The 14,643-nt window shown below is 33.0% G+C and overlaps 1 protein-coding gene across 1 annotated transcript; it reads right to left on the reverse strand.

Annotated features, from left to right (window-relative positions):
* Positions 1-1,080: 1,080 nt before the first annotated feature.
* Positions 1,081-4,969, reverse strand: LOC142620633 (uncharacterized). The gene is made up of 4 exons (XM_075793973.1): positions 4,732-4,969; positions 2,595-3,184; positions 1,891-2,406; positions 1,081-1,203 (listed from the first exon to the last, which is right to left on the reverse strand). Exons 1-4 carry the CDS (start codon positions 4,967-4,969, stop codon positions 1,081-1,083), a joined length of 1,467 nt encoding a protein of 488 aa, XP_075650088.1.
* Between the last annotated feature and the right edge of the window lie 9,674 nt (positions 4,970-14,643).

Raw genomic sequence — 14,643 nt, forward strand, 5'->3', positions numbered from 1 at the left:
TATTTTGCTCCTTTAGCCTGTCTATAGTAAGCTCTCTCACTTTTTCTCTTTCCTTTGTTTTTTCTCTCTTCTCACACCCTCATTGTCACCCCTCTAGTTTCTTCCCTTTGTAACACCATTCTTTGATAAGATATTTATTTTCACCCCTCACAAATTGGTTAACAATTCTATAAAAATTTGGCATTTTGGTATTTATCAAACTATTTGTACTACATTATTTTGCAGGTTAAACTATTTGGCCTATGTGGCATTTTGAACTATTTAAAATGGAGTTCATGGTTATTTTGAACAATGAGAAGTATGGTTGATATATATATACTACTATTAAAGGGCTTCCTCCGTTTGGACCGGATTTGTTTTTTGTTCCAAAATACCCCTACACCCCTAGGTTTAAGTAGAGACAAAATTAAAGGATAGTTTGGTAAAAATACATATCTAACTTGCACTAAAATATTGTCTAAAAATATGAACACCATTCCACTAGCCCACTTCTTCAAAATAACTATATATTTATTGTTTTTTTTTTTAAATAGAAAAATAAATTAAACAACCCACGCTATTTTTTTCCTTTAAAAATACACCCCATGTTTATCCAAAAACAAAACTAAATATAAAAAATATATATATATATATATATATTAACTTTTACAAAAAAAAAAAAAAAAAGAGCCACTGAGTGCATGCTTAGAGGCTAATATATATAAGCAAGATGAGCGTTTAAGATCTTAAAAGTTGGACAACTAATTTTGATTATATCTGTTGTCAAAAATTTAATTCGAAGCCAAATTCATTCTTGGCTTTTTATGTATTTATATTAATTACATTATGTGGGTTTATACAATACACATGTTATATATATATATATGTGTGTGTGTGTGTGTGTGTGTGTGTTATAAATTAAACAAGTAATGTTATAAAAATTTGTACATACCAAACATCAAAAAATGTTCTCAAGCTCATTTTCAAAGTTGTTACCAAACACCGGAAAATAAGTTAGTCTTCCAAAAAATGCTTTCTAGAAAATAAACCATTTTCCAAAAAACAATAATGTTGAAACAAGCCGAGCAAAGCTTAGTGTTGTCAAGGTAAGATGATGTCGAAGTCGCTAACTGTCCATTCGGCAACTTCATTGCCGCTAATGTATATTTCTGTCCCTAAGTCAATCGATGGCCAATACCTTGCCACAGGCCCAGTACCTGGATCCTGGATTTCAGCAAAAATACCATGCTTCTTATGTTTTAGCTTGTAATGTAATAACAATAATAACAATTAACTAGTGCAAGCAAAGCAACTAAGAAATAACTAAATAACCATTTTGTTTAGAACAATTACTAAATAACTATTTTGCTTAGAACAATGTGATTTTGATAAGCGATATTTTATTAATACGCCTAAAGTTCTAGACGCCTAGTGGTAGCTACTAGCTAGTGCTATTCTTGACTTTTGATTGACATTAAATGTGCAGAGAAATTTTTTCACATTGCTTACATGGTTTGTTATAATGGTTGTATAATAAAAGTAGTATTAAATTATTTTTTTTAAATAAAAGTAATATTGATGGTAGATGGTCACATGGTAGAGCGATAAGAAACTTATATTATTCCAATCATAATTATCATTTTTTTTTTGGTTGAGAATTCCATAGTTACAATGGGGGGAGGGAGGGAGAGGGGTTTGAACCGTAGACATCTGTGTTGAAAATATAACAAAATACTAATTGAGCTATAACACTCTTGACATACTCCAATTTTAACTTACGAATTTCAAAAGTTCTAAAAAAGAGGTTATGAAAAAAGTTATGTCCATAGTATTGCTCCTCACTTAATTAACACAACTTGGAGATTGTGCCCGACTAAAACATCATGAATGCGTAGAAACTACTTAACGTACCTGATAGAAATAAAGATCTTGAGACAACCTTCCAACATCAAGCTCCCAAGTCCTCGAATCCCCAATCCAACCCTCACCCTTCTTTGTTGGATATCCATAGTCCCCCCAAACCGGGTGAGGTAAAATTTGCAAAATCTCTTGAGGTTGAGGATTGCTATATGCATCACATAAGTCGTAGGGTTCCTCGAGATGTTGAGCATTCCCTGGAGAGCAGTGTAGGTGATATGCATTATAAGGGAAGTTAGCATTGTCTGTTCGATGGATGCGAGTCCCATTTGGAAGAGTGTGGTATGGAGGGCAAAGTTGTAGATTATTTGGCTTGCACCATGGTTGGGTACTAGGGTTTATGATCATCTCACTGTATCGAGTCACGTCTGTGGTCACATCCCCATTGCAGGGTTTTCCATTGTTCTTCCAACAGCTCCCAATGTCCATGAGGTAAAATTGGCTATTTTCACCCCCTCCTTGCTTTATGTCAAGTGTGAATCTAACTTTGAAATTGGGAGATTTTGGTATCTGAAAGAAACAATGTAAGAAATTTATCCATAAACATAATGATTATGATTAGGTTTTTTTTTTTAAGAATTTTTTTTCTTCTATTATTTAGTGATTGATAATTGGCCTTTTGTACTCTAACAATGTAAGGTGTGTTTTTTTTTTTTTTTTTTTTGTACTCTTAACAATTTAGTGATTGATTAACTTACTATTTTTGACATTCCCCTTGTCTGATAATGATATCCTCCGGAGAATCCCGTTGTGGCATCCGACCTTAAGTATATCATTAACCATGGATACTTTGACGATGTCTTCAACAAATGATGAAAAACCCAGCTTCCTTTTCTAAGTTCCTTCTCCCAAGTCACAGAATAGTATGAAGTGTCATTTTTAGTAACAGCCTCTGTAACATTTGCATCCAAGTCCCACGACCCATAAAAACTGCCCCTTAGTCGTGTATTGCCATTTTCCCCTTTAACGCTTTTTGTATAGTTATGGTCCATCAATGGCATGTTCATGCACCCTTTACCGAAGCATGGAAACCGAGGCTCTGGTGGGAATGGCTTTGCTTTCATACCATTCATCGGGCATATAGCGGCTGTTGTGTCGGTGTTGCCACTCTTTAGCATTATCATCCAGAACTGCCATGGTCTTGGCTTGTCTTGGACTTGGCATTTTTTCCCCAAGTAGATCTCTTTCTGCGCCGCATAAAGGTCTGCATTGCTGGCGTTTATTTCTCCAGAAGTGTCCTTTATCCCAAGCCTGTTGTCTCTTTCATACACCTTGTGATCTAGCATCACTACCTCCCAAGATCACAAAACATCAAATTTCAGTGCTAATTGGCGGCCAGTTTGGGTCCCAATAATTAATTAGATCTACCATGACTTAATTTGGAAATGCTTCCTGAATTAAGTATTACTTTTTCGCTATATATATAAATAAATTCTCAAATCATTTAGCTGTATTACTTACTCTTACTCCCCAAAAAACCAAATGAATACCAGTATAGGGTAATCTTAGTATTTTACCGTTCGCTGGATGAGCCTGCCATTAAAAACTTCAGTGTTTCTACCAATAATAGGAATTTGTATATTGGTGACCGCTAATTGGAGTAGAGGGACATGACCAAGGTATTATAATAATAATTAGTAATATTTTTAATGTAATAGTTTCTTGCAGCTTTTACATTTTGTATTCATCAAGATCTTGATAAATTTTAAAATATGGGAGAGTGAAGTTTACTTTTATGTTTAAGAAGTTATGATGGGACTGAAAAATGTTTTTTTTTAAAATAAAAAAAAAAAGATATGAATTTGAAAAATAGAATTTTAAAAAACAAATTTAAAAAAAAAAAAAAAAAACCCTTTACCTTATATTATGTTATTGCTGAAAAGGAATAGGTATGAAAACTTTTTTCTCTTTTTTTCTTTTTCTTTTTCTTTTTTTGCTGAGAAAACTTTTATCAGCTATGGTTTGATGGAACGTTCAAAGTGAAATACAATAGATGTACTGTAAGTATGTGACCCCTTAGAAGCCTCCGTTTAAACTTCAAAACAATCTTTACTTTGGAATAGAGGGATATAATGATTTTAATGAGTTTCTCTATGACTTTGTTATAAAAAATCATAATTTTCTAATAATACAAATATTTTTCAAAATAATGTAGAGAGAAAGGGGCTGTACTTTTCTTTTTCTATTTTTTATCCCTATTTCCTTGGCTCTTGTTTCTCCAATATGATGAATATATATATATATATATATATATATATATATATATATATATATATATATATATATATATATATATATATATATATGACAATTCTTAGACCTGTTTATCATGCACCCACTAGAAATCATGCAACAAAATGATAATAAATTACACAAATTTTTAAAAGACCAGGGAAACTTACTGCATGCATAGCAAATACAAAAAGTACAAATAAAACATATATATGACTTGTACAGTGCATCCAAAAACATTATTATTGCTGTATGTTATACATATGATCATGACTTGTAGGATTGGATGTATCAATCCTCATCCGAAGAAAAGATTAGTAGATTCAACTAGTTATCACCGAATTATAATTAAGTGAATGCCCGTTAATTTGGTAATGCGATTTCAAATTACATTTAAAAAAAAGAAAGAAAAAGAAGCTGTACCAAACTATCCCAGATCCAAGCTTGTATTATACGGATAGTAATACGTCAACTATTTTATGAGATATCTGTTCGGTGACAACAACATTTATTTATTTATTTATTTTTATCAAACACTTCCATCTTGGCAAAGATGTAAACAACACAATTTTACATGAGAGAAAAAGTATATACTACACTTACGGAGTGATTCAGAACCATGGACGTCAAAGCAATCAGCCATCCTTGGGCTTCCCATGTTTGGGGCTTCCTCGCCAACCTCGTTGCATTGATTCCAAGATTCAATTGCTACCCTAAGATTATCTCTTCTCATCCCAGGGTCGCCAATGGCTGATTTATACTTTTCTTCAGCCGAAACACATAATAGCTCCAAAATAGAAATGGCAAGCACGAAAGTGTTGCGAAACCTCCATAAATCCATTTATAAATTGCTGCTGCTGAATGCTGATATACAACTTTCTTATTATTGAATGGAATGGATATTAGATCCTACTTCTAATAATTAATATTCCACCATTTTGCAGTAATACAAACTGCACAAATTTAACAAGTTACTTCAGTTGTAGCCAGTTGTTTTGATGGTGATAATAATGTCCTTGGACACTAAATTTGGGTTTTTTAAAAAGAAAAATTTTATTATCCACTAGTGTTGTTGTTAGTACCCGGTTAAGTCGGGTTTCCCACACGTTGAAATTTTTTGCGAAAAGTACACTTTATCACCTTAAATTATTTTTCAAATTACATTTTGCACCCTAAATTTTTCAAATACACGTTTTGCATCTTGAACTTTTACCATTGTTACACTTTGCACCCTAACATTAAGTTTGTTATTAACTTGAATAGAAAAATATGACATCATCTAAAAAAACTTAATTGGCCTTCTTCTTAATTTCTTAAAATAAAAGGAGAAATTACACTTTATCACACTAAATTATACTCTTAATTACACTTTGCACCCTAAACTTTGGATTTTCATCAAACTTAACAGAAAAGTTAATGTCGGAGTGCAAAATGTAACAATGCTTATAGTTTAAGGTCAAAATGTGCATTCAAAAAATTTAAGGTGCAAAGATAATATGAGGTATAGTTTGAGGTAGTAAATTGTAATTTTTCCAAAATTTTTTGATTATTTTAGGATGGTTGAGATTGGTGAGGCATGAACTTGTGGTGGCAGTTGAAATCACCAACAATGGCATTCTTGAGGTCAAGAACAACAACAAACAACAATTTCTCTCTTCCCTTTCTTCTTCTTTTTTTTTTTTTAATTTTCTTTTGCTATGGACAAACTCTCTCTCTCTCTCTCTCTCTCTCTCTCTCTCTCTCTCTCTCTTATTGTGTGTTTGGTTATTGGTTGATTTTGGTTGAGTTTGAAAGGTGGGATTTTGTGTTGGTGATCGGTTTGATTTTGGACTGAGGTTTGCAATGGCGGCAAGTGGGTGAGTTTTAATTTGTGTGGTGGCTGGTGGGTGGGTGGGTTTCAATTTATGGTGGTGGATGGTGGGTAGTGGCTTGGGTTTCAATTTTGCAATGGGTGGTGGCTTGGGTGGTGGATTGAGTTTTTTGATGATGGTGGTGGTGGCTTGGGTTTTCTGATGATGGTGGTGGTTGGCAGTGGTTGTGTGTGGTGGGTTGGTTGTTTTTGCTTTGGAGAAAAGAAAGACACAGAAAGATATGCAGGACAGTAAAAGTGAAATAAAAAATAATAAAGAAAGAATATTTTAATGAAGTGGTGTCGGGGGTCGTTTTTGCACGCAACCATGTGTCTTCTATTGGAGTGGTGACTTTGCTAGACCTGGATTTGTTTTAGGGAGTTCAATCCAGAACTCGACATTGGGCCACATAGACCAATGGCTTTTGGTACATTTTTAAGCTTACAAAATAGATAAAGCCCAAAGTCTAAGAATCGTGATAATAGTTGAGATAAATAAATAATATGTTTAGTTGAATAGCTTTGAATAAATGATGAGTTGAACATCATTATTATATGTATTAAGTGATGTCCAATATTAGAGAATAATTAATTAAATGTCATATGTCCAACAATGAGATGAGTCCGAAATAGTCTATATCCAGCTGAGGTTCATGTTTCATGTTCAACATAATAAGATATGTCTAGCAATGGTCTATGTCCAAATAATGTATATCAAATAGTTTATGTCCAGCCATAGTTCATGTCCAAATAATATATGTCTAGCGAGCAATGGTTTATGTCCGAATAATATATATCTAGTGGTGGTTCATGTCCAAATAATGTATGTCCAGCAGTGGGATGGGTTCAATTTGTCAATATTTTTATATTGATTAGTGAAATATTAGTAAATCCATGATTGTTAAATAGTAAGATATTATTAGAGTAACTTTCATTTAGCGGTATATTGATAATGAGTTAACATATACTTAATAATGTGATTTCAAAGATAGAGAAATGTTGACTTATCTTAATATGGTTTGTGGTTCCAACTATAGCATCACTTTATATGATTTGTGGCTCCAGCCCTATAGCATCAATGAGCTGATAACATTCCAGTGATATAATAACATAAGTACATCCGTACAATGATAATGAATTAAAATATAATCAATATTATAAATTTGGTGATAAAAATATAATGATTTATCTTCATAGTTTGTGGCTCCAGCCGTATAACATCAATGGACATAACATTTCGGTAGCATAATAAAATTAGTCCAGCAGTACAGTATGATATTATGAGTCATTTCATAATGACTTCATGATTGAAAGGGAAAAATGAGTGCAACTAGAGAGAGAGAGAGAGAGAATATGTTCAGCCGTGTGCATAGGTTGGTTAAGTTTTTCCCTTTTATCATGCACTTAAATGATTTTCCCCATTTAATGCTCTTTTAGTTTTTAGTCAAATATAAATGATATTGTCTTCCATAAGAAGGGCTTTTAGTATTATAAGTTTGTGCCTTTCATAAGATGGACTTTTTAGCATTATAATTATATGCCTTCCATGAGAAGGGCTTTTGTAACATTTTCTTGGAAGAGTGTTTGATATCTTTTAAGGTGTATAAAGATGGTAAAAAATATATATGTTTTGTGAGATATGGTGTTTGTAATATGTATGGGAGGTATATGTAGACACTTTGTTGAATATGGATCTTCTATATGTATATATACTTTGTTTGACATGGAGTTTAAGATATATGAGAAGTATGGATATTTTGTGGCAAATGTGTTTGTAAAATATAAGGAAGTATGAAAGATATTGAGGTTAAATATAGTAAATACATGATATTACAGCTGCTGCTGGAGTGGTTTTTTGTGTTATGTCATGGATTATATTGCTTTCAAAGAAGAGAGATGGAGAAGGAGATGGAGATGTGTTTATGGGCAGCAAAATGATGAAATTTTAGGAAAAAATAAAGTGTCAAAGAGATGGGTAATGGTGTGTTGTGTAATAGGTGTTATCTAAGAGAGATGGAGAAGTATGGAAATGTTTAAAGATATGGGCAGCAACATGATGATATTTCAAAATAATAGAGTATGGGAGAGATGGGTAGTAGTGTGGTAATAGGTGTCATTATCTAAGAGGAGAGATTTTGCAAGAGAAATGGAGAAAGAGATGGAGATGTGTTTATGGGCAGCAAAGTGAATGAAGTTTCAAAATAAGAGGGTGAGAGGGGGATGAATAATGGTGTGTTGTGTTGTGTTGCTTGGTCATCTTTATATAGAGCCAAGTATGTAACTAAGTTTGAATTAGTTGAAGGGAAATCAGCAAATAAAGAAAGATTTTTTAGCAAAATGAGTAATTTTTTTAGTTTGTTTTTGGTTTTTAGCCAAAAGAAGAAAGTCTGAAGCTTTAAGGTTGCTACTGTAGCTGTACAGCAGTTGACACATCAATACAGCAGTTGACACATCAATACAGCAGTAGCTGCTATAGCTGACAACTGCACAACAATAGCTACTACACAGCAGTAGTTGCAACACAACAGTAGCTGTCCTAACATTGCTGGATGATGTCAGCTATATGATGTCATATACTGGAGGAAGTATTCAGCATTAAATTCATGGTTTGGTTGAAAATGGTATGATACATCTTATGTGATCTTTCTAATTCTGGTGCTGTAGTTGGAGGCTAAGGATCTTAGCTTAAAATTGTAAGATTTCTTTTATAGGATATTTGCTTCTCTTGGTATAGCAGGTAGGTGCTGGGATTGACCATTAATGGGCTAGTAATGTCATTTTGGGACATATGTCAACTGCTTAAGCTACTACTGGAGCTATTTCAGTTGCTACTGGAGTTGTTGCAGCTTTTGCTGGAGTTGTTGCAGCTTCTGCTAGAGTTGAGGCAACTTCTGCCGGAGCTGCTGCTGGTACTTTTTGGCTAATTTTTCTCTTTTGGAAAATTATACCTTTAGTTCATGGTTTTATTAAAATATAATCTTGGTTAGTAATAAACTCATTGGTTGATATTTGATGAAGTTTTAGAGATGTAATTATGGTCTCTTTGTGTTGTGACCAAATCTTGGAGAGCAAGGAGGGCATTTAATGCTAGATGAGATTTTAAATAGATTTATTATATTTACAGATAGCCAATTAGATTTAGGCATGTGCTTGGGATGGACGAAAATAAAAATATATTTTATATGAAATAATATAATTAGATTATATGATGAATATTAAGTTTTAGGTAAAGAGTAATGGGGAGTTTTATCATTTTAAGTGTTATGTGATATAAGAGGCTTACCAGATGTTACCTATTGCACACTGACTTTTCAGAGTTCAACAAATTGGAGAAGATATGCCAAACAACATGTTTCTTTCATCAACTTTGAACCATTGGAATTTTACTACACATACTGCTAGGCCCGTCAAGCCATGATTCCCAAAATTCCCCCAATGTGACTCATGAGCTTGGATCATGAACGGAAAATAAGATGTTGTGCCCTAAGCTTGAACCATGGGCTTTGATGAGATAATATCGCCATGGGTTTTGGATCATGGGTTTTGGCATTGTTTTGTGTAAATATGGGATCTTTTGGGACTTGAAAAAGATTTGCCCAAAATCCATGATAATATTGATGTGGTGCAAGTTGCCATTGAAATAAAGCCATGTGGTGTGAAAATTTTGTTCTCAACAATTGATAAACAAATAAAATAAAATAAGAACAAAGTTTAGCTACGTTAAAGATCAATAGCTATGTTATTAAAAAGTTGTTTAAGTTGCATGTTTTTATAGTTTAAAATTATGCATAAAATATAAGCTTATAGATTATAAAGTAAATAATATCCAATTGACACAAAATTTGACATGTGTGTTAAAAGCGTAAAGTACATATAATTTAACGGTAGATTTTCAAAATATGTAGTAAGTGTTTTGTGTGTGGTTTTTTTCTCAATAATATCTCAATTTAAGAATAAAAAAAATTAATTTTTGCCTCTCGAGTGTTAATACTAGGTTAGGTACAATATATATAGATTTTTCTTTTTCGGATAATATATTGAGAATTGTAGAATATTTCCCATTAAATGTTATTGGCATAAATGCACTTTCAGTTCCTACATTTTGGGCCGATTTTCTTTTTGATCTCTACTTTTTAGTTGCACCTACCTAAGTCCCTGAAAAACGAAAAATCATATCCATTTTGGTCCTTGCCTTCAATCTAGTAACAAAAAATTTATACGAGTCAGATGGAGTGTACTGTTTGCACAGTAAATGTTGACGTGGCTAATAAAATAATAAAAAAAAATTATTTGGGATTTAAATATTTCTTCTACATTCAATGTTGCTGACTTATATGATTACCATCCTCCTGATGAGCTAGATAGTGGGAACTTGAGGTCGAGTTCTTTCCAAGTGGGGGAGATGAATGTAGAGTAGACTAAACATGCCTTCCTGGAGCAGCAAGGGCACTGGAAGTCACAGCGCAAGGACAGGTGTCAAAATTGCATGAAATTTGGCAGGTCGAAGAGATTTGTTAATATTTGTTTGCTATTTATAGTGTTTTTGCATGAAATAATGTTTTCGCTATTTATAGTAATATTTTTTCCTTAATAACCTTTAGTTTAAAAGTCAGGATAAGGTCTCATTTGTTTTGGGACATCTCTTAGAGACAATATTTTCAATTTTCACAATTATTTCAATTTTGCTATTTTTGGCAAAAATTACTATTTTGCTACCTAATTACATGATTAGTGCGAATTAGGGTTTCTTGGAATTTTTCTAGCCAATCTAGGTTTTCTTTTGCTATTTAAACATATTGTAGCCTCCAAGTCAATGCAGTTTTCAGATTTATGAAAAATATAGACTTTGTCTATTTCTCTCTTTGGTGGATTCCTGAATCCTATCAACTTGTGGATTCAAGGGACCCCTTATGGATTCAAGGTTTTCATTCAGAAACTAACGTGTTTAGTTTCTCTTTCCATTTAGAAAGCAACAGGTTTGTTTTCTTGTAACTTCCACGACATCAACTGCCACACAGGAAAAAAAACTATCTAAATTTCAACCACGTATATGGTCTTAAGGTACAGAAAAACTTGCATGGTGCCCTGTTTTAGGAGTCTTAAAAATTTTCGACTTCTTCAACCCAATTCTAAGCCGAATTTTTTATCCCCTGTATGTGATTTCACTACCTTTGTTGTGATGCTTTGGAATGAAAGAATTTTGTGTTTTTGTTCCCATGTTTAAGTCAAGAAATTCTGGATCTCTATGCCTAGAATATCTCCTGCATCAACAGTAAGTCATCCAAGATTTTTCTCACCCCTAAATATCCTACTCAAGATTCCTCAGTGACCTCTGCAACATCTAACTTCTCAATCTAGTGTTGAAGTTGCTTAATCTCTTTAGTATTTGGGTTGGTTTTTGAGGCCCATTCCCTTAACTCCGCACCACAAGCATCAATCTTCTGTTTAATTAGAGTCAACCCATGCATGCCACTTACATCTGTATTCCAAGCATCTTTGACTACATTTTCACAATCCTCCCATAGCAATCAAGCGTCTTCAAATTTAAAACCTCTTCTTCCATTTAATCTATTCTTCCAATAACTCTGAGTTTGAAGAGCTATAGGGACATGATTCGATGCCTCAGAAGAGAGGTGGGTCATGCAAATACTGCATTTTATACCCCTTAAGACTCGGGCCCCCATCCCCAATGATGTTAGAATTCTAAAGCCCAAGGTTAGTTTAGGGCTCAATCATATTGAAATTAACTTAAGCAAAGTGTTTTTGGAAAAATATAACTTTTTTATGAACTAAATAAATGTATTTTTGGAAAATTAAGGCCAAGAAACCCTAAGGCATGCGTACGCATATGCACGTATCCGCACGCATGTCCAAAGCTGTATGCGCATGTCCTATACATGCGTGCGAATACACGAGCCTGCATACACATGTTAAGGTTCCAAAAACTATAAAAGAAAAATTTTTCAGCACTAAGTGTGAGGTTTTGAATGAAACCCACAACGTTTGGGACCCATTCCAAATTCCCATTTTTCAACAATATAAAGTTGTAGATACCATATTTTATCTGCCCTTGATTTGCATGCTAGACTCCAAAAATTCCAAAAATATTATCTTTTCTATATGGGGCCGTGGAAAAAGTTAGATTGATGTGGCACAACCCGTTCGGTCCTCGAAGCCCTCGAAGTGCATTTTCCGATTAAATTGACCAAAATGCCTCTAATCAACCCTGTATTAACCAAAAGTCAAACAAGGTCTAAGTCCACTTGAAACGTCATTTTTCATGCTTTGACCATGTTTGACCCGACACTAGCTCCTAGGAGCACCAGAAACCCAAATTTTGATCCAACCTTTAGAACATTGGTTAATGGAAAAATAAGTTTCGTGAGTAACTCCAACTTTGATGGGCAAGTGAAGTTTATAGATACGAGGAATTTGGTCCTCTCTCTACCTATAAAATAGACATTTAGCTACCCCATCAAAAATATACTGAGAGTCTATTTGAGATCCGCTTATTTTGCTAAAAACTGAAAACAATAAAAAATTATTTTTCGGTTACTGTTCATAAATGAAATTACTGTTCATTTGCCTATTTGCATTGTTCATGTCCCATGAACAGTGCAAGAGGTGCTGGTCCAGGGAAAAAAAAAACGCAGGGCAGAAAACGATTGCCAAACGAATGCTGAATAGTGAAAGAGAAAAGAGGGTCAAGCGAGAGAAACAAATCCTATAAGAATTAAGTGCCTTTTTTACTAAGACTTGATCTTAAGAAAAGTTCAACATTGGATCAAGGTAAGCTTTATAATTAATTTGTGTAGTTGTGAATCATGATAATTTAAGATCCTAGAATTTATATTATGACTTTTTACAATCTAAAAAACATTAAGAAAACATTTACATATGGTATCAGAGCTTGTGTTTTAGAATTATCATGTTTTTCCATTAAAATATTTATAAACAATTATAGTTTCCATTATCATGATTGTGAGTTTTGATTTGTGAAATCAATTAACGTCTTCTATATGATCACGGTTCAAGTTTGGGTAATATGAAATTTGTTTTTCCATTAGTTAATAAATTTGGGGCATTACAAATTTCTTCAATATTCGGTTCTAGTCTTTTTAATTGTTTATTTAAAGATTGACAACTTTAATGTTTAATGTTAAAAACTCAAATCTTAAATTGAAAATGTAATGTCATCTGACATTCATGAATAGATATGGTATAAACTCTTTTATACTTTGAGATTGTCAATTATTGTTCTTTATTAATTTTTCCGCCTTATATTTACTCTTTTAAATGCAATGACTGTCAAATTGCTGAATTTAGTTTATTTAATGTTGTAATAAACTACTAATACTATCAAGACAATAACTTAATGTTCTATCAAGTATTTCATTGACGTCTTTTATGAAAGAGGGGATTTATTTGTTTCAATGTAAACATGTACAACACAAACTTTTATATCTGTATTACGGTAATGTATTCCATTAATTTATTGTTTATGCAAGGTCATTAATTTTGATTTGGAGTCTATATTATGATACATATTGGTAGCCACCAAAGTGGCCAATCAGAAAGATGCATAAATAACAAGTCAAATTAACTAAAATTTAACACATATTCCCTAGTGTTAAAAAATAGTTTCTTTGCAAATCACAATGTTTTAATCACAAGAATATTAGGTTGCACCAAACGTGCACCACTTTCAAGTGATTAATAAGTTGGAATAGGATAGTTGATGAATATTCTTGGTTGAGATTGGAACGGATACCCAAAGGTAATGGACCAACTTAATTATGAATATTTTATTAATTAGTCCTATTAGGTGAAAGGGAATCACCATAACTGTTTAATAGTTTACCATAAGAATAGCCCAAAGGTGATCACAGTAATATTATTTATCATTTTTTAAATATGTGTTTCATTTTGGTTTATTGTTCCTTAATCGATAACTCTTAGCACTAATGTAGTGAGCATATATTATTACTTCATTCACATGCTTCGTCTATTCCCAAGCTAAATGGAACAAGTTTAGTTTCACCTTGGTGTACTGGATTTTGATATAGCACTTGGATCTAAGAAACCGTTTGCTCCTACTGATACAAGCAGTGCGGAAGAAAAGGCTTTGTACAAAGCATGGGAAAAATCAAATAGACTAAGTATTATGTTCATGCGAATGACCATAGCAAATAATATCAAAACAATACTTCCTAAATAGACTAAGTATTATGTTCATGCGAATGACCATAGCAAATAATATCAAAACAATACTTCCTAAAACTGACAATGCAAAAGAATTCCTTTCAAATGTGGAAAACCGTTTCACAACAGTTGACAAGTCCCTCGTAGAGACATTAATGGCTAAACTTACCACCATGAAATTTGATGGTAAGCATGGGATACAGGAGCATGCCATTGAAATGACTAATATGTCTACTCAATTAAGGGACGAATGTGTATGAGTTTTTTCTCGTTCAATTTATATTGAATTCCTTGCCTCCTCAGTATGGGCCATTTTAAATTAATTACAACACTACGAAAGATACGTGGAATGTAAATCAATTGGCCATTATGCTTAATCAAGAAGAGGCAAGACTCAAGCAACTTGAGCAACATTCAATTAATCTCATAAATCAAGAAGCTAAAAGAAAATGGAGGAAGCCTAA

Source organism: Castanea sativa, chromosome 12 (assembly GCF_040712315.1).
Source record: "Castanea sativa cultivar Marrone di Chiusa Pesio chromosome 12, ASM4071231v1".
Classification (NCBI taxonomy): domain Eukaryota; kingdom Viridiplantae; phylum Streptophyta; class Magnoliopsida; order Fagales; family Fagaceae; genus Castanea; species Castanea sativa.

Bases quoted from the DNA above. Each gene is read 5' to 3' on its own strand.
- LOC142620633 (XM_075793973.1), bottom strand. From the start codon at position 4,969: ATGGATTTATGGAGGTTTCGCAACACTTTCGTGCTTGCCATTTCTATT. The intron at 3,185-4,731 runs GTAAGTGTAGTA...CTTGGGAGGTAG, and splicing joins CCATGGTTCTGAATCACTCC to TGATGCTAGATCACAAGGTG. The intron at 1,204-1,890 runs GTACGTTAAGTA...GCTGAAATCCAG, and splicing joins AAGATCTTTATTTCTATCAG to GATCCAGGTACTGGGCCTGT.